Raw genomic sequence first — 26882 nt, 5'->3', positions numbered from 1 at the left:
CGCCGCGTACGTTGCATACCCAATTAGGAAAGGTGCTTGAAGGTTGTCCAAGAATTAAAGGGGTCTGAATACCGTAGGGCTGGTGACAGCCCCACGCCAAGGAATGGAGCGCACAACCTAAGGTAAGTAACTTATGAAATAGCCCAGTTAAATCTTCGACTTCGACTAGATCGAAGTGCAGACTTGAGGTCTATCTCTCCGCCTTGAAATCTCGCGAGGAGCGATCTATTCAAAGTCAAGATGGGTAAATGCTCTCACCAGAGACTAATCTAGGTCACGCTGCTGACCGTGTACCCAGCTCCCAAATTCGATCCCAACGAAGTGAAGGAGATGTGCAGAACCTTCCCCGACAAGTGAAAGAGCTTTCCGACTGACGTGATTGAAAGAACACTTAGAGCGACCGGAGGAGAAGTAGGAGCATCGTCAGCACTGGCGCCGAAGATTGGCCCCCTCGGTCTTTCGCCTAAGAAAGTAGGAGAGGACATCGCAAAAGCTACAGGGGACTGGGTAGGCAACCCGTGCTTTCCTTTCTTCTACCAGCACTACTTATATCTTGCTAGAAAGGACTTCGCGTCACGGTCAAGCTCACTATCCAAAATCGTCAAGCCGCCGTTTCAGTTGTTCCTTCGGCCTCCTCCCTAGTAATTAAGGCTCTAAAGGAACCACCGCGCGACCGTAAGAAAGAGAAGAACATCAAGCACTCCAAATCAATACCTCTAGAGGAAATTATCAGCATTGCTCGGACTATGCGGTTCAAGTCGTTAGCAAAAGACCTCACAGGTACGGTGAAGGAAGTCCTTGGTACAGCTTTCAGCGTGGGCTGTCAAGTAGACGGAAAATCTCCAAAGGACATATCTGATGAAATCGACAGCGGTGCTATTGAAAGTTCGCTTCCAAGTCCAATTTATAATGATCCTCGCTGATACCGTGATAGTTCCCGATTCGTGATCGAGCGCGTGCCTCGCTTAGGTAGACCATGAATGATCAATTCATACAAAGTTGCAAAAAAGCCTTACACACTGCGATTGCCCCCGAACCACTTTCCCTTTACACTTTGCCAACACTCTGGCCTCGACCTCCTCCCTACTGGGTCAGGATATAAAATGGTCTTGGCCTATTTTGGTGCAAAGTAGATTGACTCATCTTACGCTGAATACTCACCGCGACATCCTTGCTATCGCAAGTGGTTGTTGCGGTCCATTCATGTCTAGCATACAATTTTTGCAGCGTAGCTTGACGATCTTCGGATGGAGGACTAGCGAGGGTATGTAGCAGATAACTCGGTGAAGCTGCCTGCCGGATAGGATGCTATGAATACATGAATTACGACTAGTAGAGTAGTCGCGAGTTGTGAGCTCCGTGAAAGGAACAATAGTCAGAGTGACACGTTGAAGCAAAGCTGCATTTACAGCGAGCAGTAGACCCCCAAAGGTCCGACGGCACAGCAAGTGGGAATTCCTAATCGAACTCATGGTTCACTTGTCAACCGGGTTTTACCCCGTCCCCTCTAAGCTGCACTTGACACATGCTCTGCTCGAGGTCAACATCAGCCATTATGTCCAGGCTTTGAAATATTACATGACGATAGTGTGGGTGGAAAAAGCCCTGGGTTATAGGTTCAAGGTGCCTATAAAGAGTGTCTCATATTGTGAAGTGTCGCCGCAGCTGAACAGCCCGAGCCGTTGCCAAAGACATGCAGAAGTGGAGCCTCAGGGTAGACTTTGCACGCACTGGCGCTTTGCAGTGCGCTCCCTGCGTCTTCACATATGCATGTGAGTGGTAGATTACTACTAGTGGGCGTCGATCCCGCTTACTTGCTCGCAACTAAACACCGCCCTGTCCTATTCCGAAATTCTGACAGCTTGCTTGCTTTCTTTATTTAATCTTTCTTCTTCCATTCTAATCTATTCTTTTCAACTACTTGTCCTTGCAGCCTCCAGTCGCTGCTGTGCTCCCTCCGAGTCATTTCCAGAACTCATCGACAAGCTCCAAGATTTGGTCTCCATTGGCTGGGCAGCTCTCCTCCGCTTCGGGCAGATACGCCCGCCGCTGCTGTACCTCGCTCCTGCGCTGGACAGCCACCGTTCAGGGCATCCCGTCAGGCTCGTCTCCTTACTCAAGAAGCTGCCTTTCTGTTTCACTGGAACACAACTTACAACATATCGGCCGATGGCTCAGCCAGACGCTGCTGCCTTTTCACGGGAACAGAATGCTATTCGCAACATGTTGCGATGTACATCATTGTATATCTGAGTCGCCATGCTCTCGGGGCGCAATCAAGCGCAAACGCTCCATGAATTTGAGATAGCTCCAGAAACGTCGGGGCACAAAAGGTATTCCTATCAACCGCGACAGACAAATACACCTTCTCGCGCTGGTCGTACGCTCAACCAGTACCAAAAGAGTCCCTTATTCGTCCCAAAAGAGGGGTTCGTTCGAGGTCCGAAGCAGCAGCAGCAGTATGCATTTCCCTCCGGTATATCCAATCTCAAAGACGATGCGTCAGAACACATGCTCCGCCGCAAGACCCCGAATGGAACACTAGCAGCTGGTTACGATGGAAGACCAATAGAATGGATGTCGAAGCCGCCTGCTCCAAAACATGTTCTGATGCCAGCCTCTGGACCGGCACAAGGGACGTCACTGATGCTAGACTTCCCACCTCAGATATCCAATACCATCTCCTGTCGTCCACCGCAGTCTTTTGCGGCCAGGGCTGAATCTTTGCAAGGCTCGGGTGATTTTCTGTACGCAGGAAACTGGTCACATGGAACGCCCATGGCGGGAGCTCAGCTCGACGCCAACGTGAACCCGAATGCTCCACCGGCCGGTGGAATGGATTCTGTTTTACACCAGTCATCTTTGCATACTCATCCTTTCAACACAGTAAGTAACCAGAGTGTACCAACGGTCTTGCAGCCCATGTGGCCGCCATGTCTAGGCCCTACCTCATTGCAAGCTCCAGGTCCGTTCGGGCCGTATTGGCCGAATGGGGCCTTTGAACCATATCGACCAGCTCCGCTGCGAGACTTCAGGCTTGACAATAATGCATGTTCCCCAGCAATGCCTCAACTTGCTCACGAGCAGACAGTTTCGAATCAAAGATGTAGACTATCAAGCCTCCCTGGCGGCAGAGACCTTTCCCTGGATCATCAAGGGCATTCTCATGGGAATAATGATGTCGTTCAGACATCAAATGGTTCGCATAATAGCAGTCTACCACATGACTTCTACTCGAAGCTTGCCATTGAGCAAGGTTCACCGGCAGAGTCTACGCTGTTATTGAGTGATAATAAGGTCAGAGTCAGAACGTCCGAGGCCTCTGCCATGTTTGAAGAGCGTCAGCCAAGCTTTGCTTTAGCTTCGGGCCAAGCTCAATTCAAGGAAAGAATCTTACAATGGGCGTATAGAACGTACTGTGGGTTGCTTGCATCAATCGAATCAGCGAGACGAGACGAGCAATCGAGCAAGAGATTGACCGCGGTGCCAAAATCGTACGCACCAATGCCGCGGCGTCCCTATCCCTCTTGGTCAAGCAAACATCGTCGGTCTAGTTCAGATTCTGTTCCTGCTAATGCCTCGTATACCAAGCCTCTTTCGCATGGGAATGTTTCGTCCCATTTTGGCAGTCTGCTCGAGGAGAATGATTGTGCAACGAAGAATAACGTGAAATATCTACAGACAACGCCCTATTTGGTCAACGAACACGATAAGCTCGCCCACGGAGATGCTTCTGTAAGGGGCTGGCAACCGCAGTCCCAGCATTTCAGATTGTCAGCGCATACACAAAACCCTAGTTATGTACCTGCGCGACTTACTCAACACCCAACACCTGCCTCTCCGGCGGCTGCTGCTGTAAATGCGATGGAAATTTTGAGCAAGCTTTGTCAAGAGAGTAATTGGCAATGGGCAGACGGCATGCTTCTAAATGGCTGTCTGGCTTACGGACTCGGCGAATATTCGAAAGCTACGAAATGGTATTTGAAAGTCCTGCGACAGGATGCCAACAACGTGGAGGCAATGTCGAACCTAGCAGCCACTCTCCTTGCATTGGGGCAACGGCGTGAAGCAGAGCAGCATTGGATGCGATCCATTCAACTGCGGCCAAGCTATTTCGAGGCCGTTGAGCATCTGGTTGGCCTTCTGCATGAAGAGCACCGAGGGAGGGAGGCTGTTGCGCTCATTGATTACATTGAGTCAGCTCTTGTATCGGAAGTGTCCTCGAATGTTGGTCATCAGGAGGACCGTTACTCCGATTCACATCACCGATCAGGCAGCTACGCTATTCCTTCCTCTGACAACGGCCGTTTACTAGCTTTAGTCCATGGGAAGGGAAACGTCCTCTATCAGTCTGGTGAGAATGACCAAGCTGCTAAAGCGTTCGAAGATGCCATTTTGATTGGGACTGGCCAATATCCCGACAGGATTCGAGGGTTGATTGGTCATATACTAAGAGTTTTTTCAGAGAAAAAGCACTTACTAGGGCATTTGTCTAAAGGACAACAGAATCACGACGAACCGGCTTTACTTCCACCCGAAACAGCTCTGGAAACCGCTCGTTTAGTGTTTCCCCCGAACGGCAATCTGCCTGGCTTAGAGACCATCCCACAGGGGATGGGCCAAAAAGCTGCCGTCTCTATCATTAGTAACTCTCTTCTTTCGCTGGCAAAGATATACCAAGACGGAATGTCGTCAAGTGGTGCCTCAGCTACAAGTTCCCGAGCTACTACTGGAGTTCAGGAAATCCTGGTGCTCTATTACTTGTCCTTGTCCTTGCAACCAAGTCCTTCAACTGCAAACAATGTTGGGATATTGCTAGCTGGTGTCCAGCAATCAGCGCGAACAAATCAGCAGATTGTCTCCCATCAAAGCCCATCAACGTCAACCTCGGGCGTGACTCCTGGAAGCGGTGTCGCTCTTGCCTTAGCATATTACGATTATGGCTTGAAATTAGATCCTCGACACACTCATCTGTATACGAATTTGGGTAGTCTATTCAAGGATATTGGACAGCTTTCGGCAGCTATAAAGATGTATGAGAAGGCTGTAGAGTGTGATGGGAACTTCGATATTGCTCTAGCGAACCTCGCTAATGCTGTGAAGGACAAAGGTGGCATTAAAGATGCCATCCACTACTACAAGCGTGCTGTTGCGTCGAATCCTGACTTTGCCGAGGCCGTTTGTGGTCTCGCGAATGCTCTGAATTCAGTGTGTAGTTGGACGGGCCGAGGTGGGATTGGCTACTTTCCCACCACTTTGGATCGATGGCACGTGGATGAACAAGGCATCCTATATGACTCAAAAGCTTGCTCGGCCCCCAGCAGTGGCTGGATGGAACGTGTTGTGGCGATAGTCGGAAAGCAACTTCGAGAAGGTAGAAACTGGGGCCAAGGTGTTCTGAAAAACAATAGTATTGACTACATAATGCACCAGCTACATCGCAGCATCAAAAACGCTGCTTTGCATGGATTCCATACGACTTTACACTCTTGGGCAGAGGAGCCGTGGGAAGGCGCAAAAGTGGTACGAATGGTGGAGCGTGCAACGAGACTCATAACATGGCAGCTGTACCAAGAGAAGCATGGCCTCTATACTCAGTCCTCCGCAGCCCTTCGCATTCGACCACGGCTGCCTGCCGCCTTAGCTGTTCCGAGCGCCCCAACCGTCCTGCCCTTTCACACCTTCACCTGCCCTCTGTCCGCTAAGCAAATTCGTCAAATTTCACAGCGAAATGGGCTTCGAGTTTCGTGTACAACATTGCGGGCCCCCTGGCTCCCAAACAGTGTTTACGAGCCTCCAGAACCTCCCAAACCTCAGCTGAATGTCGGATACATCTCCTCGGACTTCAACAATCACCCACTAGCTCACCTCATGCAGTCCGTATTCGGAATGCACAACCCGGCAAGAGTAAAGGCAACTTGCTACGCAACCACGACCAGCGACGGCTCTGTACATCGCAATCAGATTGAGCGTGAATCTCCAACGTTTTATGATGCCTCCTCTTGGTCAATAGAGCGCCTCGTCAATCAAGTTGTTGCAGATGGGATCCACATTCTCGTCAATCTCAATGGCTACACTAGGGGAGCAAAGAATGAAGTATTTGCTGCGCGAGCTGCGCCCATACAAATGTCTTTCATGGGGTTCGCTGGAACTTTAGGAGCTGAATGGTGTGATTATCTCCTGGCCGATAGGATTGCAATCCCGCCAAATACATTACGACCCTTCAGAGGAAACGTAGACCTACAAGATCTTGTGCTAGATGGGAATTACAGGGAAGATCTGGATGAGTGGGTTTACGGGGAGAATATTATATTTACTCGTGACACATTTTTCTGTTGTGATCACAGACAGAGTGCCCCCGACGCGCAAGAGAAGCAACTGGACTGGAGGAATGAACAGAGACGGCGGTGGAAAATGAGGAAAGAGCTCTTCCCTGACCTGGCGGACGACGTTGTAATACTGGGCAACTTCAACCAACTTTACAAGGTCAGAGTCTGTTGTCCTGATAGGGCCATCAAATATGCTGACTGCGAAACAGATTGAGCCAACGACATTCAGGTCATGGCTGCGTATTCTCTCGCGGGTTCCGAGAGCCGTCCTTTGGCTCTTGCGCTTCCCAGAGCTTGGAGAACAGCATCTGCGACAAACGGCAATGCAATGGGTAGGGGCTGAGGTGGCCTCACGCATCATCTTCACGGACGTGGCGCCTAAACAGCAACATATTGCACGAGCCCGGATCTGTGATCTGTTCGTCGACACACCTGAATGCAATGCACATACAACAGCGGCGGATGTGTTGTGGTCCGGCACACCTCTCCTGACATTACCTCGATATGAGCACAAGATGTGCGCTCGAATGGCGGCTTCCATATTGCGCGGGGCATTGCCCAGAAATAGTGAAGGGGATCGAGCAGCATCGGACCTTATTGCGACGAATGATGAGGCTTACGAGGAACAAGGGGTAGAGTTGGCCAGTGACCTTTATTATCCACTTGACGAGGGCGAAGCAGGATTTGGAGTGGGCAGACTGGTAGAGTTACGCAAACTGTTGTACGAAAGTCGTTGGACGAGTGCTTTATTCGACACCAGGCGCTGGGTTCGGGATCTAGAGGCTGCTTATACTGAGGCTTGGCGAAGATGGGTGGCTCGGGAAGGCGGCGACATCTGGCTGTGAGAGCGAGGAGATTTCAGCAAGGCTTACGTTTCATGAGGAATATGATTGTATGTGGAAGTGCCGATTTGTAGCGATGGAGTCAGAGCGATAATTGGTCATTCGGGATACAGTAGACGGGGCATTTGGCATTGCGAAGTGCTCGCTTTGCCGGGTTGCGGGATACACGTATGATATGGATAAATAGTGTTGGATATTGTTTGATTGTGTTATCCGCGAGGATACAAACGGTCGTCTTGATTTGTTAGGAGTAATTCCCATTCCTGAGTGTACATACGTGGGCTCTCGTTTCGAAGCAAAAGCACGCTTCGCACGTTCGAGACCTAGGCTCTATGAGCATCAACCATTTCTTCCAGCGGTATCCACCACAAACGAATTGGGTGAATGGTACATCAGAGGATGTTCCCAGTGACCGAAGCCCTCCGTTACGTGCATTAGCTTGGACTTGCATGCCAGCTGACGTATTGAGACCGTACAGGGTCTTTTGAGGCCTATGCATTTTGTACCCTGTATCATTCAGGAGTATCGCTGGACGCCTGCGGGCAAGGTGGGTTCGTCTCGGGACGAGTCGAAGTGAGAGGCGCATCGTAAACCGAACGAGGAACACAACCATCAAAGGTCATTGATGCTAAATCGGCATTTGGGTTCGGCTTCAAGCCTGCCGCAACAATGGACGACGCAGCGTGAAACCGCACGAGGGGTGGAGGCTTACGGTACGGTACTAACGGTCAAACAGATTGCAGCTGTGTGATGCAGAACACATGGAAAGCTTCGGGTCACGGGACGTTAGCAAATAAGCGATCCATTGGATCTGAGACCTTTGCGCAATGCAGGGATAAGTCAACAGATTTTGGGATCAGATCGGATCCGCAGGCCAGCTCGCGAATCGGTCGGTAAGTGATAAGGTGAAGGTTCAGAAAATAGAACACAGATCGGTGGGGTACCTGCACCAAGCTCCTTTGTGGTTGGGGACCGCTTGGATTTGTAGGCCCAGGCTTTCATTTCTCTCCCATGTCACTCCCTCTCGCGTAAGCGGGCCAACTCGGCCGGGGCCTGTGTTCGTTGGAGATCTCAATTTCGAGACGAAGCAACGTGGTGCATACAAGGTACCTGCGAACGCCTGTCAGGGCCATCGTATGACATGCTAATGCACTGGTCGTCTCCGCTCACCACCATGCTTCCAACCCTTGTCTTGTGTGAAGAGCGTTGGAATGATAGTGTTCGAGTCGCGGATCCTCTTCACGCGCTCGTCGCCGCTGAATGGGAAATTATAGTGAGGTAAAGCATAGAACGGTCAAGCCACATATACGTTGATAGTCTGGCCTAATGACTGACCTGTGAACGCTAGGCGGTTATGGTAGTGATGGTCGGGCGCCTTATGAGGTTTACCCTAGCGTTCCTGGTGTCACTACTAGTTATCTGGCTGGATCGCTAAGCACGAATCAATCCTGGCGATCCAGGATTCCAAATAATCTCCACGTTCCAGCCCGAGAGCATCAGCAGGAGTTGAACCCTAAAAACGGACAATTGGGGTAGGCATTCGTAACGATTTAGCCGCTGCAGTGCTACGGCGCTTGAGCTTGGACTAGCCGGTATTTAGTACCAAAGGCCAAATGCCGGAAGCAAGGCCTCCAGTTCTGAGAGCTTTGTACGTACGGGAGTATGAAGTAAAACGCGTGAATCTAGAAGAGCAGTGACCCTTCCAAGGGATTAAAGGGGCGGCCATTCTGCCATTTCAGTTTCTCGAGTGTTCAAGCGATCCCCATCTTCCAAGGGCAACAAGAACAGTGCGCAACACAAACCAGGCAATGCATGCCTTGCAAACCTGCAGGTCTCCAGGAGCATGTGAGATGCAGCATGAGGAACAGATCTTGCGGCAAATGATGGCGTTCCTGCGCGCCAGAGGACGAGACAAGGCACAACATTTGCTGCGACCACACACCTGGCACCTTTTTCGCCCGAGCATCTCCCACATTTCCTTCGTGCTGCGCGATCGCACGAGTGGGTGTAAAGTATTCTAGTAGGAAGGTGACAGCAGCCAAACGTCCTGCCGTATTCTGTCCACGGCCGTTTCGTACAGCGGTACGGCAGCAGAGATCCATACCTTACGTACGCATCTGCCCGCGAATCAGAGATTGCACCAATCGGGAGACCGTTATACGTTAACCAAATCGTGGAACAGCCATCTTTGCCTCTTCCGGCCGAAACCAAGGAGAATTTCGCCAAAGAGGGGAAGCCTCTAGCCTCGATGGGACTACGGCGACGAATGTTCAGCGCACGCTGTCCCGACTATCTCCCACCATGTCCCACTTTTGTCTTTCGCCTCTGCGCGTCCGATTTGCGACCCCCTGTCAATGCTCTCGGCTATCCGATCCTAGCGTCGCTGATATGCCCCCCCCCTGTCCCCTCTAATCTGTCGCACGCTGCATCACCTAACGGTGGGTTCACCTATCTGGCAGCGGGCGTTTGCATTTGCCCCAATTGGTTTAGTCGTCTGTAACACCCTGCTGAGGCGAGTTCCCCTGCAAACAGTCGAGTAACCAACTCCAAAGGGCCAAAAGCTTCCGAACATACCGCAGACATTCGGATAGCCTCAGGCCTGTTGGGGGCGACTTCCACATGGCAAAGGTGCTCGCAGTTCGACTCTGTCTGCATTGGAAGTACGCGGCAGTGTTTCGGAGGATGATCCTTCGGTGCAGATCTGCGGCTCTGGCTGATCTTCGCTGGCATCATTTAAGCCCATCTGGAAGTGGGGCGAGACGGCTTATCTCAACGGTCGCTGGCACTCTATCTCCGATATTGTGTGGTAGAACCTGGGACCACCAGGACTGGGTCGACATGCTGGAATAAATGCGAGCAATACTCTACACTGGACAAGCATGGGCTAGTAAGTGCAGGGGGACGCCACCGTCAAAGGAGATGCTAGGAGAGAGACAAGGAGAGATCGGCCAGATCGGACAGCACTGACCCGCTCTGTTTGAGCGGATGGGTCGACTGAAAAGGTAGGCTCGGTATCGTTACAGGTATTGGCTGGGTGGGCTACCTGATCTCCAGCGGTAAAGAAATAGTCTTACGACTAAGGCAAGCAGGGGGAGCCTACGCACGCCAAGGGAGCTAATCATACAAGCTAAGGTAGAGCCTTTCGGTGCTTTAGTGTGTGGGTTACGCATCATCCTCAACACACGGTCAACCCCCCTCCCCTTCCCTTCGACGAAACCTTCCCTAACTAAGAAGACGGAGCGGCCCACCAGCATCATCGCGAGTGTGCTAAGCGTGGTAGTAGCAATTTGATTAGGGTAATCAGCTGAAAGTGGTAATTGTGTAAAGCTTGACCCTTCGACCTTAGTCTCAGTCCTCAACCAGGGACAGACGAGACAGAGTCAATGGCGTTTTCTGGTCTTTTATTTTCATCCAAAAGTTACGCCCAAAAAGCCACTTTCCCATTATTGCCGGTTGCCGCGACTTCGACTCGGCCTTCATTGCTACTATACTCTTTCCGTTTCCCACCTCAGCTTTGCGCCGTAACCTACGCCATTTGTATCCTGTGCCCTCCATTATCCTTTCGATGGATCTCAGTAGCTAATTACAGAGCCTTTCTCTTTCGTCCACTGAAAACAGCATTCTTTCTCCAAATTCTTTACCAACCACAAAATAGGTCACAAAACTTACTTTCATCGCCGCCAGTCGGCTTCGGCTGTTGCTTCTGTGCTGAGGTTAAAAACGAGTCTGCGTTCCATCCTCAGCCATTGGGCTCTGTGAGGCGCTTGAATCTTTCCAAATCTTTTTCTCATAAATATCGAGGGCACATTTCTTGACAACGTATCATTGTGTCCAATTAATTACAGCGGGTTCACCAAAAGTTCTTGCTTTTTCCTCCATCGTTGGACGCAAGACATCAATAGTGTGAACCGCTTTCGTTCTGACAGTCCCCCGCTTAAGTCTCTGAGATATATTGGCGTGACTGGTATCTCGCTGCAAAGGCTGTGAGTCCTCTTCCCTAGCAGCAACTCACCTTGCAAGTCTGATTTTCGACAACCAGAAGTTTTGCAACACGCTTGCGCTTAGGCGCTGCGATGGCTCCTGTGGTGCACAAACGTGGGCCATGGGGTCCACAGGAGGATCAAACACTATTGGGCTGTGTCGCATGCGGAGGTCCCCAGAATTGGGTCCGAATATCAGCGATCGTGGGCACTAGAACACCAAAACAGTGTCGCGAACGATATCATCAAAATCTCAAGCCAGCGCTCAATCATGCTCCAATCACCGCGGAGGAGGGTGCGCTCATTGAGAAACTAGTTGGCCAAATAGGGAAGCGATGGGCGGAGATAGCCAGACGACTACCAGGACGTAGTGATAATGCCGTCAAGAACTGGTACAATGGGGGTGTCAACCGACGAAAGCGTATGGTCGTTCGACGTGAAACCGCTGGAAGATCAGCAGCACATGATTCAGCCCATCGCCGTCAGCAACTCTCCCTGCACCGTACTCCGCCTGAGTCACTGCAAAGCCATCAGCAACTGAGTACGTTCTCAGGCCAGTCACCCGAAGGAGCGCAGATGATATCACCGACCCGGTCTGACATCTCCATGGCAGACTCTGTTGGAGAAGCGCCTTCGCTCGTGTCCGACAATGGTTCTCAGCGTACAGTGACTTCCCCCCCGAGCATCCCTACTCGCAGCGCTACCCGCACGCTCCGACACACTATCCACTGAGTCGTTGGACATCTCAGTATGATCAGGCTCAGCCTCTCAATTCGCAGACCGGGATTTCTCAGCCCGTTCATCTTTGGCCTCATTCGAAGCTGCACCAAGAAGCCTTTAACCCGCCTATGCCGTCGAGCCGGCTACTCGAACTCTCTGTTGTAGCTTCACGCCAACCGCCGACACAGTATCGAGCTGCAGATGCCTCGCCTGTTGCCTTTCAAGGCCTCCCATCAATTGCCGAAATGGGAGTAGACGCCACCGTTCAAAGCCACCCTTTGTCGAGTGCCGGGCCGTGTTCATCCTCTTCTGGAGGCCTTTACCCTTCTAGACACTATCCAACATTTGGTGGTGTCGAGCCACGAACACTGATATGCTCGCCTGGGACCCATACGGAAATACCAAAGCTTCCTTCACATAGTATTACAGCAGACGAACAGGCACCAAACCCTCCTCACCACGGAGATGAGTCCATCTCTAAAACTAGTACGGGAAAGATAGACGTGACGTCTCTGCTCTGTCAATCTTGAGATGACGATCCAGTGTAGTAATGTTTCACAATGCAATTAATCAACATGGGTTAGAATCAAACTTGAACGCTATTTGGACGACAGATGACGGGAAGACCAAGATGTTTGATTACCTACGCGACCCTTGAATTTTTATACACATCCATGTGGGCATTCCGGAGAGCTGACCTTAGTTCACCTCCTCACACGTGCAAAATGTTTGTCAAATGAAAGTGTGCTCTGTTGGCTCGGTCTGTGGCGTTTGGTATAACAGTGGCTTAACGAAGATACCCTGGGATGCTACGATTGAGAAATGTTTCCGGAGTGCTATATTACAATAGGAGTCAATAAACTGATTATTTCCATCATGTTCACTTTACATGGACTCGAATCCATGCTCCACGTGCTTCCCCTCACAACCTTTAGTGACTCTGTTGAAAAAAGCGATATCCTGCCAAGATATATTCACTCTTCACTCCAGCCGCATTGGTAGTCTGTAGCAGCCTATGACCACCGCAAAATTGGCAAACCACACCGAAACCTCGATGGCCGAAGTTGTGTCTGGTAATTAGCCACCTTTTTAGCTCCTAGACGAAAACCTCTTATTGTTGCGTCCTCGGTGCTGATAGGTTCATACTGACGTACCTCGGAAACTATCAAAAGATGCGAATCACCTTTCTTGAAGTCGGACGTAGATCTGATGAACCTGAATTTTATAATAGTCACCATGAGTCCATGACTAGGTTGTGACACTGTATTATGAAGCCTCACAGGGATAGATTCCGTCGTTTCACCCAGGACCTAATGAGCGTCAGGAATAGCTGGCTAGTTCAGGGGTTTTGGGTGGTCAAAAGAAGCTCACAGCTTTTATAGCATTTTGTATACGTCAAGATGGATCGAGGACTCTCATTCTACGCAAGACATGCCTCAAAGAGGCTTGCACACCGGAGTTTTAGGTCCAAGCGTAGCGACACGGTGTTTAATTCGCCAAAGATGGCATCTCCATTGCAGTGAATGACTAGCGTTGGTTCGTCCGTACATCAAACAGAGCCAAAGCCAGAATAGTGTCATGTTAGTCATGAAACTTGAGATTTCGTATGTCATTAATAGCCTCCACCATGATGTAGCAACACGTTTTTCAAGCACGGTCAGCATCTTCCGGGTGCTGCCATCAGGTCGCAATGACCTTTCCTATTGTGCTCCTTTTTGGCTTCGGAATGATAGATAGTGCTATTGTATCGGTCGATTATATTTCTCACGACTGCGCTAGTAATTTCTCTCTAGTGCTTTTCTCCTTTTTCTTCGCCTTTGCCAGCGTCAGGATCTTTACGCATCTAATCTTGTACTTTTGGACCTCGCTAGGCGAGCAAATTCTCATCGCACTCAACATTCAGTCTGCGAGTTTGATACTCCTCGGATCATTCAATTATTCTTGGAACACTGCAAATAGAGCGCTGGCGCCATTTCTTAATACGGTATCAACGAGGATAGAAGCCCACAATCTGAATATCAGGCAATACCTGACCGAGTTGACTCATGTAAGTCATGATAGCGAGCGTACTTGCTGGGGTCGATGACTTGAGTGACCCGTAGAGGGCCTTGGAAGACGGTTCAAGCTCTATCGATGTGTTGACCAGTCTGGAACATTATGAGGAATCATTGACGACCCCGCACCTTACCTTCGTCAATCCACGAAAGGTCTTTGAAGACCTGTTTTCCATGGATCTTGGTGCGACCGAATCTGAATAGTTCTTCGCGAAACTTGTGAAATCCCGACTGTCAAACGCATAGATACGACACCGTGCTATGATTGGTTTCCTAGGCCAGACCTCGATTGGATTATTCAGGAGCCGCTAGACCCTCCATTTTTACATGCACTCGAGGAAAGAGAAAACCTTGCCAAATATTTTATGATTAAATACGAAGCTTCCGAAATAGATAAAATGTGGAGAAGTCTCAGTGATGGGCGATCAAGATAGAGAAGAATTCACTAGCAGTAGCAATAGGGACGAACAGGAGGGTGATGACAATGATGACGAAACAAGTACTCCGGGAGTGGATGATGCCTACAGTAAGCCTAAGTACCACGATCATATTGCCAAAGGCTTAGAGAGAGGAGGGCCTGAAGAGGATGCTAAACAGGAAGGTAATATTGAGGACGAAGAGGAAGACGACTCGAGTGAGTACGAAGAGGATAATAAAAGTGAAGACGCTGAGTTTCGATTTCCACGTGCAATGCTTGAGTCAATCAGGTGGACTAGCAGAGCATCGCGCAACACCAATCTCAAATCGAAAGAAATTTCGCTTGGCCCACAGGTAAGTCATACAAGTGCAGAATATACCGTCGTTACTGATACCTCACCTCGTATAAAGCGACCAGCGATGGACGCAGCCATGCTGCAAGCACGTAAGCAGAGGTTTGACCAACAGAAGTAGAACACTACTGAAGAACACCTGGTGATGTCAATTATGCAAGAATTGATAGAGGAGGAAGATGCTGAGCTGAGATTGAGCACAATGACCGTTGGGCAGTAGCCTCGCGACGGCTGAAAACAGAGTATAAAGTTGACCGTGATGCTGGTACAACCAAAAATAAATGGGCCCGAAAATTGAGAAATTCCTCCGGCAAATACGAACGGCGAGTGAAGAATCCGGGCCGAACGGTAACCTGTGCATAGACACCTGCGCAGCGCAGAGCTGCTCGACTGAAAAAGCGAAAACCGTTAGATAAAGCAAGTGACCTTGGTGAGAGACAAGCAGTAAGAGAAGGAAGTCTCCAAAGTCTGCGAGCAGCCATATCACTAAGCACACGGGGACATAGAGGAAGGACCCTGGCTGCCCTTTTTAAAAGAAAGAGATCCTCCTAGAAAAGATGAATGCAAGCTTTGAGAAGCCAGTTGCCCTCGAATACTAGCTTTATATGCAACCTTGACCGGAGCTTCCAAATTCGGAAGAATATTGCGCCTTAATTCCGCAGCCGAGCCTTGCCTGAGGTTCACTTCACCTTTTTACATCTCCAGGTGGCTCCTGGAGCAATTGATATCGCAGCTTCCACATTAAGCAATGGAAAGTCAGGAGCCACTCACGAATCTTGCTATCGGTCCTACATACACTGCCGATCGTGCCGATATCTCGGCATCCATGGTAGACATGGATGTTGATATGGACATTGACCTTGGGCCGTTAGATGGAGAAGACGAGATGCAGTTTGTAAGTACTGGGAACTGCGGTGCGCGCAACCTTACGACTGATCTTCTTTCAAGTCTTTAGAGGACCCTCTCATAGCTCCTCAGGGAGAAGACCGTGCTATATCCACAACAGCTAGCCACAGCCCTTTACTAATGTCACCTGAAGAGATCGCTGCAAATAAGGTTCATTTACGAGGTTTAGACGATCTATCTACAGAGAACATCAAGCAATATTCTTTGGAACATTTTGGTACGCAATGGGAACGGCTTGAGTGGATTGATGATACTTCGGCAAATCTGATTTACCATACGCCCGACGTTGCTAGCAATGCGCTTCTACATCTGACAGATCAATCTGTGAACATCCCAATGAGCATCTCGCCGCTGGATTTGAGGCCTGCTCAACCGATTGGATGTCGGCCAGGTTCGAAATTACAGATTCGAATTGCTCTTATCACGGATCGGAAGCGTCCGCGCGCGCATGAGACAAGCCGGTTCTACCTCATGCATCCCGAACATGACCCGCGGGAGCGAAAACGGGGAGAAGATGGACGAAAAGATAATCGAAGAGACTACAGGAAGCGAAGATATAGTGACGAAGAAGATCGACGGCGAAGAAAATACGACGCTGAAGAAGGGTTTGATGCATCGATGTACGATGATAGTGGACCTCCAAAGGCACCGAAAGGAACCCTCTCTTCAAGTCATGAGCGCACTCGAAGAAGATCCCATTCATATCGGCGCTCGCGTAACCGAAGTGCCTCACCTATCAGCAGAAACAGCATCAGCCCGCTGCGCCACCGAAGGCGTACACCACCTTTTGAAGTAAACAATAGAGAAAAGGAACTGTTTCCACAGAAGAACCGACAACCCGAAGGCAAAGACCTTTTCAGTAACAAACTCGCTGCGGTGACCCGAAAGAAGGAGCTTTTCCCCCATCTAACGTCAGGGAACAATCACCGCCGAACAGATGCATTCGATGCTGCAGACGAGACAGCGGACCTCTTTGCTGGGAGAATGCCCGTGCCATTCGTGGACGGAGCAAGTGAAGACAAAAGGCTGTCGCAGAGGACTTCAGTGTTTGACCGTTCGCCGGACAGTCGCGCTAAGAGGGATGATGGTATTGATAGAGGGAGGGTCTTGCGAGGAGGTCAAGACAGGGACAAACACAACACCACTAGCGCTTCTTTGCTCGGCATCTCTATAAAGGGTACTGCTTCGCAGAATGGTACAGTGAAAGATCTTTTCCCCGGCAAATTCAATTCAGGAAAGGAGCTTTTCAGTGAGAAACTAAGAGGTAGAGGAGTACCACGTATGAAAGCCACTGATTTTTGATATAAAATGGACTTTAAGAGAGCGCGCTTGAAAGCCCATTGGCTTATCCTGACGACCTTTACGATCATGCATGAGGTACAGAGCATAGAGATACCCCATATATGTGAATGCGAGACAATTGAATTTTCAGACACCTTTAGACTAAGTGAAAGCTGCACATGACCGGTACCTCCTGGGAATTAATTCAATCTGTTTTCAGTTAGAGTCCTCTGAAAGACGTTCAATTTACTCAACCTCGGCACGACCCCTCCTCGTCACCTTCAATATCAACAAATGCCCATTCGCCCTGCGATACACATGATGGGCTCAACAGTCAAATTCAGCTACTACACTTCATCTTGCTCTGCATGGCCGGGCCAGTCCGGCAGCCTATAGACCTAAACCAGTTGTCGCGATATCTAAAGCGGAATGCCAGCCAAATCACGTTGCCAATCGAATGCCTCCAAGTGGGTTCAGGCCTCTCGAGGCGTCTGGCTTGGGCTAACACCTAGACAAGTTTGGCTATGGGCAATCAAACCCGACGTACCAGCTGAAGGCCGCGGATGGACAGAAATATGTGTTGCGCAAGAAGCCACCGGGGCAGCTCCTGTCCAAGACCGCCCACCAGGTTGACCGCGAATATCGTATCATTCGCGCATTGGCAAACACAGGGGTCCCTGTACCCAGAACATACTGCCTATGTGAAGACAAAGATGTCATTGGGACTGTATTCTACGTGATGGAATTCTTGGATGGCAGAATATTTGACGATGCTTCCTTCCCAAATGTTCCCCCGCATGACCGTAGGGAGATGTAAGCCTACACTCTGGTTGCAAGCAACCAAAGCTGACTATCGGCCCTCTAGGTGGAGGGATGCTCTTCGTGTTCTAGGCAAACTACACCGGGTTGACCCTTGCTCTGTTGGCCTTACGGGGTTCGGTAAACCTTCTGGATTCTACAACCGTCAGATCAGGACACTGAGTGCCATTTCGACTTCACAGGCACAGACTGTCGACATTGAGAATAAGCAGCCAGTTGGAGACATCCCTCATTTCGATGAAACGGTCTCGTTCTTGAAAGGGTCAACATTCCAGCCAACAGACCGCGGGACCATAATTCATGGTGACTACAAGATTGATAATCTCGTGTATCATCATGCTGAACCTAAGGTCATTGGAATCCTTGAGTGAGTCTTTACCCGCCATATTCTCTTGGGTGGTGAATTGACTGCCTTTCAGCTGGGAGATGTCCACCATTGGCCATCCCCTGTCAGATCTTGCCAACCTTCTTTCACCATACTGTTTCGCTGTAGACCCCCCAATCAGCGGATTAGAATCACGGACAAACCGCGCGTTTTCGCCCTCTAACCCATTGCCAGTGCTGCCAACTCAAGAGCAGTGTATAGGATGGTATGCTGAAGTGGCTGAATGGGACCCTGGAGGAGAAGTAGATTGGGGTCACGTGTTCGCTACTTTTCGCAATTGTGTCATTATGCAAGGCATTGCCGCGAGATATGCACAAAGGCAGGCTAGTAGTGAGCAGGCAAAGGAAATTGGAGGATTGATGAGGCCATATGGCCAGTTCACATTTGGCCTCATAGACCGATTCAAACGGAAAAAGGGGGCGGTAGAGGAGCCAAGCTGTAAACAAGCACGTTTGATGGACTGCATCATTCGCGGCATGCCCAGGAGATCGTTATGTCCAAGACGCTCGCTGCGATGATTTCTCTGTCTTGGTATGAGATATCTAGCCCGCGAGTCGAGTAAGACTGTCCCGGCTCTCAAACCACTAGGAACAGGTGGCTAAACCCCAATGTGGTTAGTCTAGTGTATGCGTGACAGAAGTCGAGGCTCTTCTGCGGTTGTGGGAAGATTACGGAGGTACCCAATAATCTTCGATCACAGCGCTCTGAATCGTCAAGCTCCTACCGTACTCTCTGCCCGCGCCCCCATGAGAACCAAACCACACTAATGTTGCTGTGACGCTGTCAGACGTGGGGAGGCTGAAGAAGCTAAGGGGCTAGATCTCGCGTAAGCCGTGCAGGATGCAGGAGGCACTCTTAACTAAGGTATTGGTCCAGCTTGGGCCAGCAAGTCAACTTCCTCCTCGGTCGACGGATGAGCAAGCCCCATTCGCAAGCTCGGCTTCTTCTGCTTTTAGTCCCATTATTATTTTTATTATTTTTATTATTATTATTATCATTATTATCATCAATCAGGACGCTCGGTAACGGATCTTCATAATAATAATAGTATCCATGGATCGTCGTGACGGGTCCGCGTTGTGTGTGTGGCTTCTTGAGGGGAGGGCAGAACCGCTAGACGCCGTGCGTCAGACAGCAACTCCAGCCACGGAACACTTCCAGTGTCGCTCGCGATTGATCTCGAGCTCCTCTCATGTCGCAACTTGCGACGCGTCCGACGGTCAGTAAGGTATTACTGTTGATGACCGCCGACGGGTGACCCGCGTCCAGGACGATGGGATTATGCAATATGCAGGTATGAGAAAAAGCTCAAACAAGGCACTACTGCTGCAGGTGCTCTGGCTGGAAAGCTAAAGAAAGTCTCAAGCAGCCGGCCAGATGGTGAGATGAATCAACTGGTAGCAGGGGCCAAGCCAGCATGGAAGTGGCATTGAAGTCGTCAGAATGGAGGCCGTAACCTGCCCTGTCTTGCCTGTCTTCCACCTAGCCCTTCAAGGAGGCAACAAGGGCAACGTCTACGAGTCTACGACCACTCTAAAACTTCCCAAGGCAGACTCTTAGGTGCTAGTGTTAAGATCGAGTAGGGTGAGCCCGGCGAGGATGCTACCGCTGACTTGTCCCATTATAGACCCCCCGACCCAAACCAAGCCAACCTAAAGGCAGGCTACGACTGACCCTTTCCCCTACCCTGTCATCTGTGACCTGTCTCGATCCTGGACTCCTGGCTTCTTGGACTTCCTACTACCATAAGAGGCTCCCTGCTGCTGCTGCTAGCTGAAGCTCTACGTACTAGTCCCTTGCTACTCCTTCGCTCTTCCCGCCCCCCCTTCCCAGAAAGGGTGCAACACAGCCCTTTTCCCATCCTGCTCCCATAAGACAATCTCGCATCTGCGACCGAAGGTGATGCAAGCTTAGATCATGAACCGACATTCGGGCCCTGAAACACCACTTACGCGTTCGAAACTCCAACAGACGCTCAGAGGCGGCTGAGAGAAGTGGTGCGAGCACTGCCTCGCTCCTCACTCCTCAAGCAGTAAGGCCAACAACAATCACGGATCACCATCATCTATCAGTCATCTCCCGTGAGCCTCGCCGTGATCTGTTTCATCCTCTGTAAAACATCTGTAAACGCTCGTCAAATTTGGGCTTCATTTATACCATGCCCTTCGCTCGCTGCAGAGTTGAAAGATCAGCTATCGTCACCCTCTTGCCGTCTTCTTCACCCAGATAGCCTTGTCCGCTTTCAGCCTCTCGACGAAAGAGCCTCCACCGCGGGAACAACCGTCCCCGAGGAGCTCTGACCGTAGCACCCTCAATCCGGGTACGTCAGATGTCCTGCTTTCCTTTTGGGTTTCCTATGCCATTCCTCTCTCAAGACTCATCTCCTTGCCAAAATCTACTCCTGTGCATTTGAGCAGTTCAGACCCCGCCTCTGCGCACGCAGTCTATCGACGAGGCTCGCGCCGACAGAGACATTCCTGCATTGCGACTACTGAAGAAGTCCTGCTCATGAAAGGTTGATACTGTCAATTGCCATTGGCTGCATGGCTTTTCGGCATGGTTGTCTACGTATGTGCTGAACCCGGACGTAATCTAACATGATCAATAGGTGAGCTCGAAGGAGGGCTGGCTAGGTACGTTGACGACCACGTCCTTTGCGCTGGAGCACGGAGGGGTGTCCTCCCCTCCAGCGCAACAGCGTCAAGCTGGCGGCGGTAAGCTACGACCCCCAGGACGGCCTGGTCACGGATTCCCCACCACTAGTTGCTACAAAAGTTAATCTGAAGCCCACGCCTTCCCCCGATTGCATCTCATCTGACTATTCTACGACTCCAGAGCCGGTCTCTGATCGTTCCAAACCTAGGAAGCGACCCAGGAAAGCTCAAGCCTCGAGGGGGGACGCTGTTCTGATAGGATTCATGGGCGGTCTTAATCATCCAGAACTGGCCAACAGGGCGGGCGAGGAGGTTCTGCCGCAGTCTGATTCTGAGATCAGCAGCCAGGTCATGGACGGTGATGCAATGAGCGAAGTGGTCGCAAAGTCGGAGGAGCCCGTCGATTCAATAGAGGTTCCCGACATGCCCAACGTTGGAGATGACACCCACGCAGGGTCTGCGGGGAATGGAAGGGGGAGACCGGAGCTCCCTCGCCTTCAAACAGAAGAGCAATGCCCTTCTGCGAGAATGAGTCGACACTATTCAGACGCGGCATCACAGACGCTGTCAGAAGAAGAATTTGAACGGGCTTCGTCTAAGTCACGGCCGCCAAGAGCAGCGACTGATGGACCGACCGGTCTAGGTATTAATGGCATACCTTCAATCGACACACCCAGGTTAAGCAGGTCGCCGGTCCGGAGATATACGGTTCCGACGACACTATCATCGCCGGGCGAAACGTTAGCAGCCATGCAACCATCTCCACAAATCGATGCCACGAAGTCCCCCAATCTTCCTCAAGGTTTGCCTTCCTTACACGACAGTGGTCTCAAACCACTTCTCGATGGAGCACCACCGAAGAACAGTTTTCGCTCGCAATTAGTGCCAGCAGGTGCGAATTCCGTGCTCTCGCCACCTATGAGCTCCAAGATGTCTCGCTTCCCTAGCCCCTCAAGCCGATCGAGCAGCACCTTCTCACCACAATTTCCGCATGGTCAGCCTTCGCCGGCTTACAGCAATCCATCTCCGCGAGATACTACCAACATGTCACCGCCCTCACGTCCTAACGTACAGCTTCCTCCTTTCGTACCTCGTCACGGGAGCGAGGCCTTGACCCCACAATCGGCCGATAGTTACACAAGTAGCTATAAGGGCGCGCCGTCTCCGCTACAAAGTTCAGAAGCCATCGAGATGGATAGAGCGGGTCGGGTCCTGCCCCCCTTAATACCGCACCCAGGCCCACCGATAATCAATGGATCGTTCAGGTGCAAGCACGACGGCTGCAATGCACAACCTTTCCAGACCCAATATCTTCTCAAGTGAGCTTGCATGTATGTTTGCTTAGATGACAGCTGACAATGGTAGCTCGCACGCAAACGTGCATTCGCAAAACCGGCCGCATTACTGCCCTGTACCTAATTGTGCGAGGTCGGAGGGTGGTAAAGGTTTCAAGAGGAAAAATGAGATGATACGGCATGGGCTGGTGCATCAGTCACCTGGGTACGTGTGTCCTTTCTGCCCGGAAAGAGAACATAAGTACCCAAGACCGGACAATTTGCAAAGGTAAATGCTCAGGGCAGGCGAGATGCGTCACGAAGGAACTGATTCAAATCAGGCACGTTCGCGTCAATCACATGGATAAAGACCTTAACGATCCGAAACTACGGGATGTGTTGTCACAACGATTAGACGGTGGAAATCGAGGCAGACGACGACGTCTTGGGTCTCGATGATATACAACAATACGTTAGACATATAACTTGGCGAAAACGATTTCAGTAGAACGAGAATCCTTGAAACATTAGCGACTAAGCAATACATTGCTCGTTGGAGAGCTGATCCGTCTGACAACGACAGGATACCCAATTCCAAGGGACAAGGCGCTCAGAGGGGAGGCATGACAAGTGTTTTCTTAACAGCGTTCGAGAACACATGTATTTTACTATACTCATGACTCGCTAATGTGCTAATAAAGGCATGAGCCTCAACACTACATCGCTTGGTACTCCCTTTAGACTGCTTCGAAGCGTCACCACCATTATCGACACTACGATACCAACGGTACGATAGTGAATTAGAGTCCTCAGCTTATGTCGCAATGGCTATATATGTCGACGCTATTCGGCCGCTGCAGGTTGCCTTCGTAGCCTGGACAACCGCGCCACGCCTTGGGCTCCTACCAAGATTACATGCCCGTATGCGGCTCAGTGCAGATGCTCAGAGGCTCTGCTCACCCAAAGCGTCCTGGATGCCACACTCTTTTCGAAGCCATGCAGAATGGGCGATGCAAGCGTCGACGCAGGCTACGCTTAGGCGTACGCATTCGTCTTACGTGGTGCGACCTTCTCCTATGCTGGAATCGATGTTTGACCTGCAGCTCGGCTGACGTGCATGGTTAGAGCTAAGGTTTTTAGAGCTCAATGGACGGGCAAGCAGGCAAAGAGGCACGAGGTGGACAGCGGTTTGATGCGTCGTGATATCGTTGTTGCTGCTGTTGGAAGTAAGGGTCGGTAGGAGCAGTGAACAGGAATCGTGTCAGGTACGGCAAGGGTGAATGCGGCATGTGATCGGCTGGCCCAATGCGTCGATCAGGGCTAATTTGACCACGTTGTCATTCGAGGGGGTCAAGACGGACTGATTGTAAGCATCTGGGGAGGAGACAGATTGGGCGAAGAGAGAAGTTGGGGGTAGGCTGCGTCTAGTGCAGTGGGTCGTATCTGAAACGATCATGAAGAGTTGCCCGTTGTCGTGCCGCACCGACATTTGCATTGAGTTGGAAGGGAGTCGTCATGCAAGTTGTGAAGATTGCGAGAGATGCGATTGAGATTCAGGCCAGAATGAAGGCTGAGATGGGCTCGACGGTAAGGGAATTCGAGACTGATTGAGCTTACGTTTCAAACGTGAAATGGTAATGGCAAGTCTCGTTGGACAACAGCTTCCATTCTCATCGATCTCGCTTCCTCTGTTTCGACAATGCTGCGCCGACAACGTCATGCGGGTACGCAATCTGGCATGTAAAGCACGGCATTGATCTGACTCGATGAGAGCACGCCGTCCATGAAACCATCGGGCCAAGTATGCGACGGTGTTGGTCCAGCCAACATTTGAAGACCTCGTCGCACCATCTCGGGAGACGAGGAGGAAGAAGGTTGTTATCATATCTTCTGGCTCGTATTTATGCTTATTTGAAGGATCGCAATTGGTCTTCCCTACCTGACTTCAACCCAGCTTTCAAGAGAGATGTTCCCTAGTGTCCAAAGAGACTTGTGCCCTACTGCGGCCTTGCAAGACTCCCAGAGCAGTACGGCGACTTGCGAATCGACGTGTGCGACACCGTGTATTCTCATGCAGGGGTCACCAGGGGTCGCAAATGCGCTACATTGATGCGCGTGCTTCGTAGGCTCGCGCCGCTCGCGAGCCTTGCCTGAAAGAATCTTTACTGCCATAAGCGCTGTGGTCTATGGCGGTGGATCGCGATAGCAATCATGGACGAGAGAACTGCTCAAGTGATGTTGCAGGTGAGAGGCCAGACGACAAAAGCGAGCTGTGCCGTCTAGCATGGACATTGAAGGCCCCCATCGCATCGCAAAGCCGAGGTTCTCCAGGTTTAGAGACCTACTTGGCAGTGTTGATTCTCTCGCTCCCGTGATGGCATCGAAACCTTTAATGCGAAGCCACATTCTGACATCTTTTTTCTCCATCGCTGTTCCAGTCACGGGAACAACTTACTGGGCTGTGCGGTACCCTCCCGGCTTGAGATGTTTCAATCGTTTGCATCAAGACGTCGCACACACCAACCTCCGCAATCTCGGTTATGCAGATTATCTATTTGCAGCCTCTTAGGACACGCGAAGGATTTTGTTGGTTCTTCATCCTTCGTGCATGGCTTTGCCTCTCCCTTCCGCCCCCACAGACGCTGGGAAACGGATAGGGCGCAGGGGGATGTGTGCCCGCCGCAGAGGTCCCCTGCCTCCAAGCGAGCGTCTTCCTCTGTGTCTCATTGTCTGCAATGTAGTCGGCCTGGTGTTGCTGGGTAGGTTTCGGTCAAGTATTTGACACCCGTAATGGATCTCAAACGTCGGTGAAGTCGAGTTTATTGTCACACTTCTCGTACAGACGTGGAGAATCTGAGGCAATGCCCGAACCCTGAGGCTTGTCTCTTGTCTTTCTTCCGAAATTGAATGGTTGAAAAACGAAAGATGAGGGCCAATATGTCCACACGTGTCTCTTCTTTCTTTGTGTCCAACTCTGGTGACGTCTGGTGGACGACCTTGGGTGGCTGCTTGCACTATGATCTTAAGGTGTTTAAACTGGCAAAGTTGCCAAAGGTATTCTTATTAGGCAAGGTACATGGCATCCGACCTGGACGCCATAGGTGCGACCTACACAAGATGGTGCAAGGCTCGGCACCAGGTCCAATGGTTAGTACTTACCTTTGCTATGGTTGAAAAACATTGTAACAGGTGTTGATGATGAAGACAATCTCTAAAGTAGCCCTCACAGGAATTGGTAGGAGGTTTCTAATTTTCGGTGTGTTTGCTTCAATTGTAGACCCGCCGGACTCTTGGAATAGAAGTTGCACCAGAAACCTGCTGTTCGACATGCTGATCAGCTCGTACTGTACAATTCGCGATACCGTACCTCACCAGAGATCTTCCCAGCCAGTCAAGATCCCTGGACATGTTGATGAAAATTTTGCTGTATTAAGGGTGCTTGTCAAATCATTTACATTCATCCCGGTTTCGCTTGCTTACCGTGAGGTTGGCGCACCTAGAGCATGTAGGCAAAATCGATGACTCGTTTCGGTTTCGGACACAGCAAACAAAATTGAGTGTATCTAATATATATGACGTGTCTACAAGATGTTGAAAGACCAGATAATTCACCTGTTAGTTTCGCCAAGCGATCCTTGGTTCACATCTCGAGATCGGATGGGTGTGAGAGCAACACTGTCTAAATGTAGCCACCTGAGCTAGCGCCTGATGTATGTTGGACTGGTCATGCTGTATCTCACTGATCGCAAATGTCGAGTATGACGGATATTAACATAGAATGAGATATATATTGGGAAAAGTGAGAAGCATAAATAAGACTGTACAATGCACCCCCTTTGTATACGCAAAGGCTTCCGAGTCCAAAGTATTTTACCTCCATACCATCCATACCTTTCCGGTCTCGCAGCTACCAGAGCCACCTTTCAGATGTTTGCTGTAGACTTTGAAATACCTTCGGAGCAAAATTCAGGAGGGTTTTCGATTGTGAATCCTTCGTACGTGATCTTTCATGTTGTCAACTCTGCTGAAAACTCTTTCACAGCCTTTGAAAGAGCACGGTACTGCTGGAGCATGCCGTTGCTCGTGACGTTGCTATCATGAAGTCATTTATCAGCACGAGATTCATCTTTGAGCATAGACGAGGGTAAATTTGGTAATTCTTTTCTAAGCCGCGAAGCAGAAAAGAGGATGGAACTTGTTGCTGACATAGGGTCTCGGGTTCAAAGCAACTTATACGAAAGACAGATTATGCTTACCCGATCCTTATTCGATGAAAAGCCGCCTTCACTCGACTGCGGACAGTCTTCATGTCGACAGAACAGGGACTTTGTATGCCGTCGATAGTGCTTGCGCAAGTCGCATCCCTAGTGAACGTGGCTTGCGAAGTGCAGCCACGATATGAACAGCGCCAGCTTCGACCATCTGGAAGGAGTATGCCAAAGCTCGCCAGATCTCCAGGATTTGGCGATGTTGAGCGAGAGTTGTCCGAAGGCGCCTCTACATCATCGGGGTGTAAGGCAGGCCATGGAGCGTTTGGCCAAGGCTGTGCTGCGTAGGGTGACGATGGGACTATTGGAGCCGAGCTTTGTGAGTAATGACTTTGCGGATAGTCAGGAGTTCCCAGCTGAGGATATGTGTTTGGCCATGAGACGTATTGGCTTGGAGCAGCAAAAGAGTGGGACGCAGACTGGGACATGTCTGGATATGTGGTGGTCTCCCAGTGCGTCTGTTGCGAGTATCCCGAGGGCGTATTGGTCCGGCCCCTGCTTGTAGCGTAGGTGCCCTGAGTTTGGTAATACAGATCTTGGGGATCTTCTGGGTTTGGGTTGAGGTAGCCTGACATGTCGGCAGCAGTCAGCGTCTGGTAT

At 50.5% G+C, this 26882-nt stretch overlaps 6 protein-coding genes across 6 annotated transcripts; 5 read left to right on the top strand and 1 right to left on the bottom strand.

Moving 5' to 3' along the window:
* Positions 1–240: 240 nt before the first annotated feature.
* RPL12 (60S ribosomal protein L12) lies at positions 241–2253 on the top strand (the record flags this gene model as incomplete). Its single annotated transcript, XM_044816805.1, has 5 exons — positions 241–244; positions 299–332; positions 387–507; positions 561–885; positions 1934–2253. 5 exons carry the CDS (start codon positions 241–243, stop codon positions 2251–2253), a joined length of 804 nt encoding a protein of 267 aa, XP_044666170.1.
* Positions 2254–2259: 6 nt separating this feature from the next.
* KY384_008315 (uncharacterized protein) lies at positions 2260–7174 on the top strand (the record flags this gene model as incomplete). The annotated part of the gene is made up of 2 exons (XM_044816804.1): positions 2260–6486; positions 6539–7174. The coding sequence occupies 2 exons, from the start codon at positions 2260–2262 to the stop codon at positions 7172–7174; spliced, it is 4863 nt and encodes a 1620-aa protein (XP_044666169.1).
* Positions 7175–11244: 4070 nt separating this feature from the next.
* Positions 11245–11883, top strand: KY384_008314 (uncharacterized protein; the record flags this gene model as incomplete). Its single annotated transcript, XM_044816803.1, has 1 exon — positions 11245–11883. One exon carries the CDS (start codon positions 11245–11247, stop codon positions 11881–11883), a length of 639 nt encoding a protein of 212 aa, XP_044666168.1.
* Positions 11884–14342: 2459 nt separating this feature from the next.
* KY384_008313 (uncharacterized protein) lies at positions 14343–14816 on the top strand (the record flags this gene model as incomplete). Its single annotated transcript, XM_044816802.1, has 1 exon — positions 14343–14816. One exon carries the CDS (start codon positions 14343–14345, stop codon positions 14814–14816), a length of 474 nt encoding a protein of 157 aa, XP_044666167.1.
* A 627-nt stretch (positions 14817–15443) lies between these two features.
* On the top strand, positions 15444–22204 carry KY384_008312 (uncharacterized protein; the record flags this gene model as incomplete). The annotated part of the gene is made up of 9 exons (XM_044816801.1): positions 15444–15590; positions 15644–16880; positions 17395–17695; positions 17748–18068; positions 18874–18912; positions 19381–19466; positions 20695–20719; positions 20785–22059; positions 22186–22204. 9 exons carry the CDS (start codon positions 15444–15446, stop codon positions 22202–22204), a joined length of 3450 nt encoding a protein of 1149 aa, XP_044666166.1.
* Positions 22205–26021: 3817 nt separating this feature from the next.
* Positions 26022–26857, bottom strand: KY384_008311 (uncharacterized protein; the record flags this gene model as incomplete). The annotated part of the gene is made up of 2 exons (XM_044816800.1): positions 26022–26106; positions 26271–26857. The coding sequence occupies 2 exons, from the start codon at positions 26855–26857 to the stop codon at positions 26022–26024; spliced, it is 672 nt and encodes a 223-aa protein (XP_044666165.1).
* Between the last annotated feature and the right edge of the window lie 25 nt (positions 26858–26882).

This window comes from Bacidia gigantensis (genome assembly GCF_019456465.1).
Source record: "Bacidia gigantensis strain McMullin 20006 chromosome Unknown contig_295, whole genome shotgun sequence".
NCBI classification, from domain to species: Eukaryota; Fungi; Ascomycota; class Lecanoromycetes; order Lecanorales; family Ramalinaceae; genus Bacidia; species Bacidia gigantensis.
This window is presented reverse-complemented; position numbering and strand designations above follow the sequence as displayed.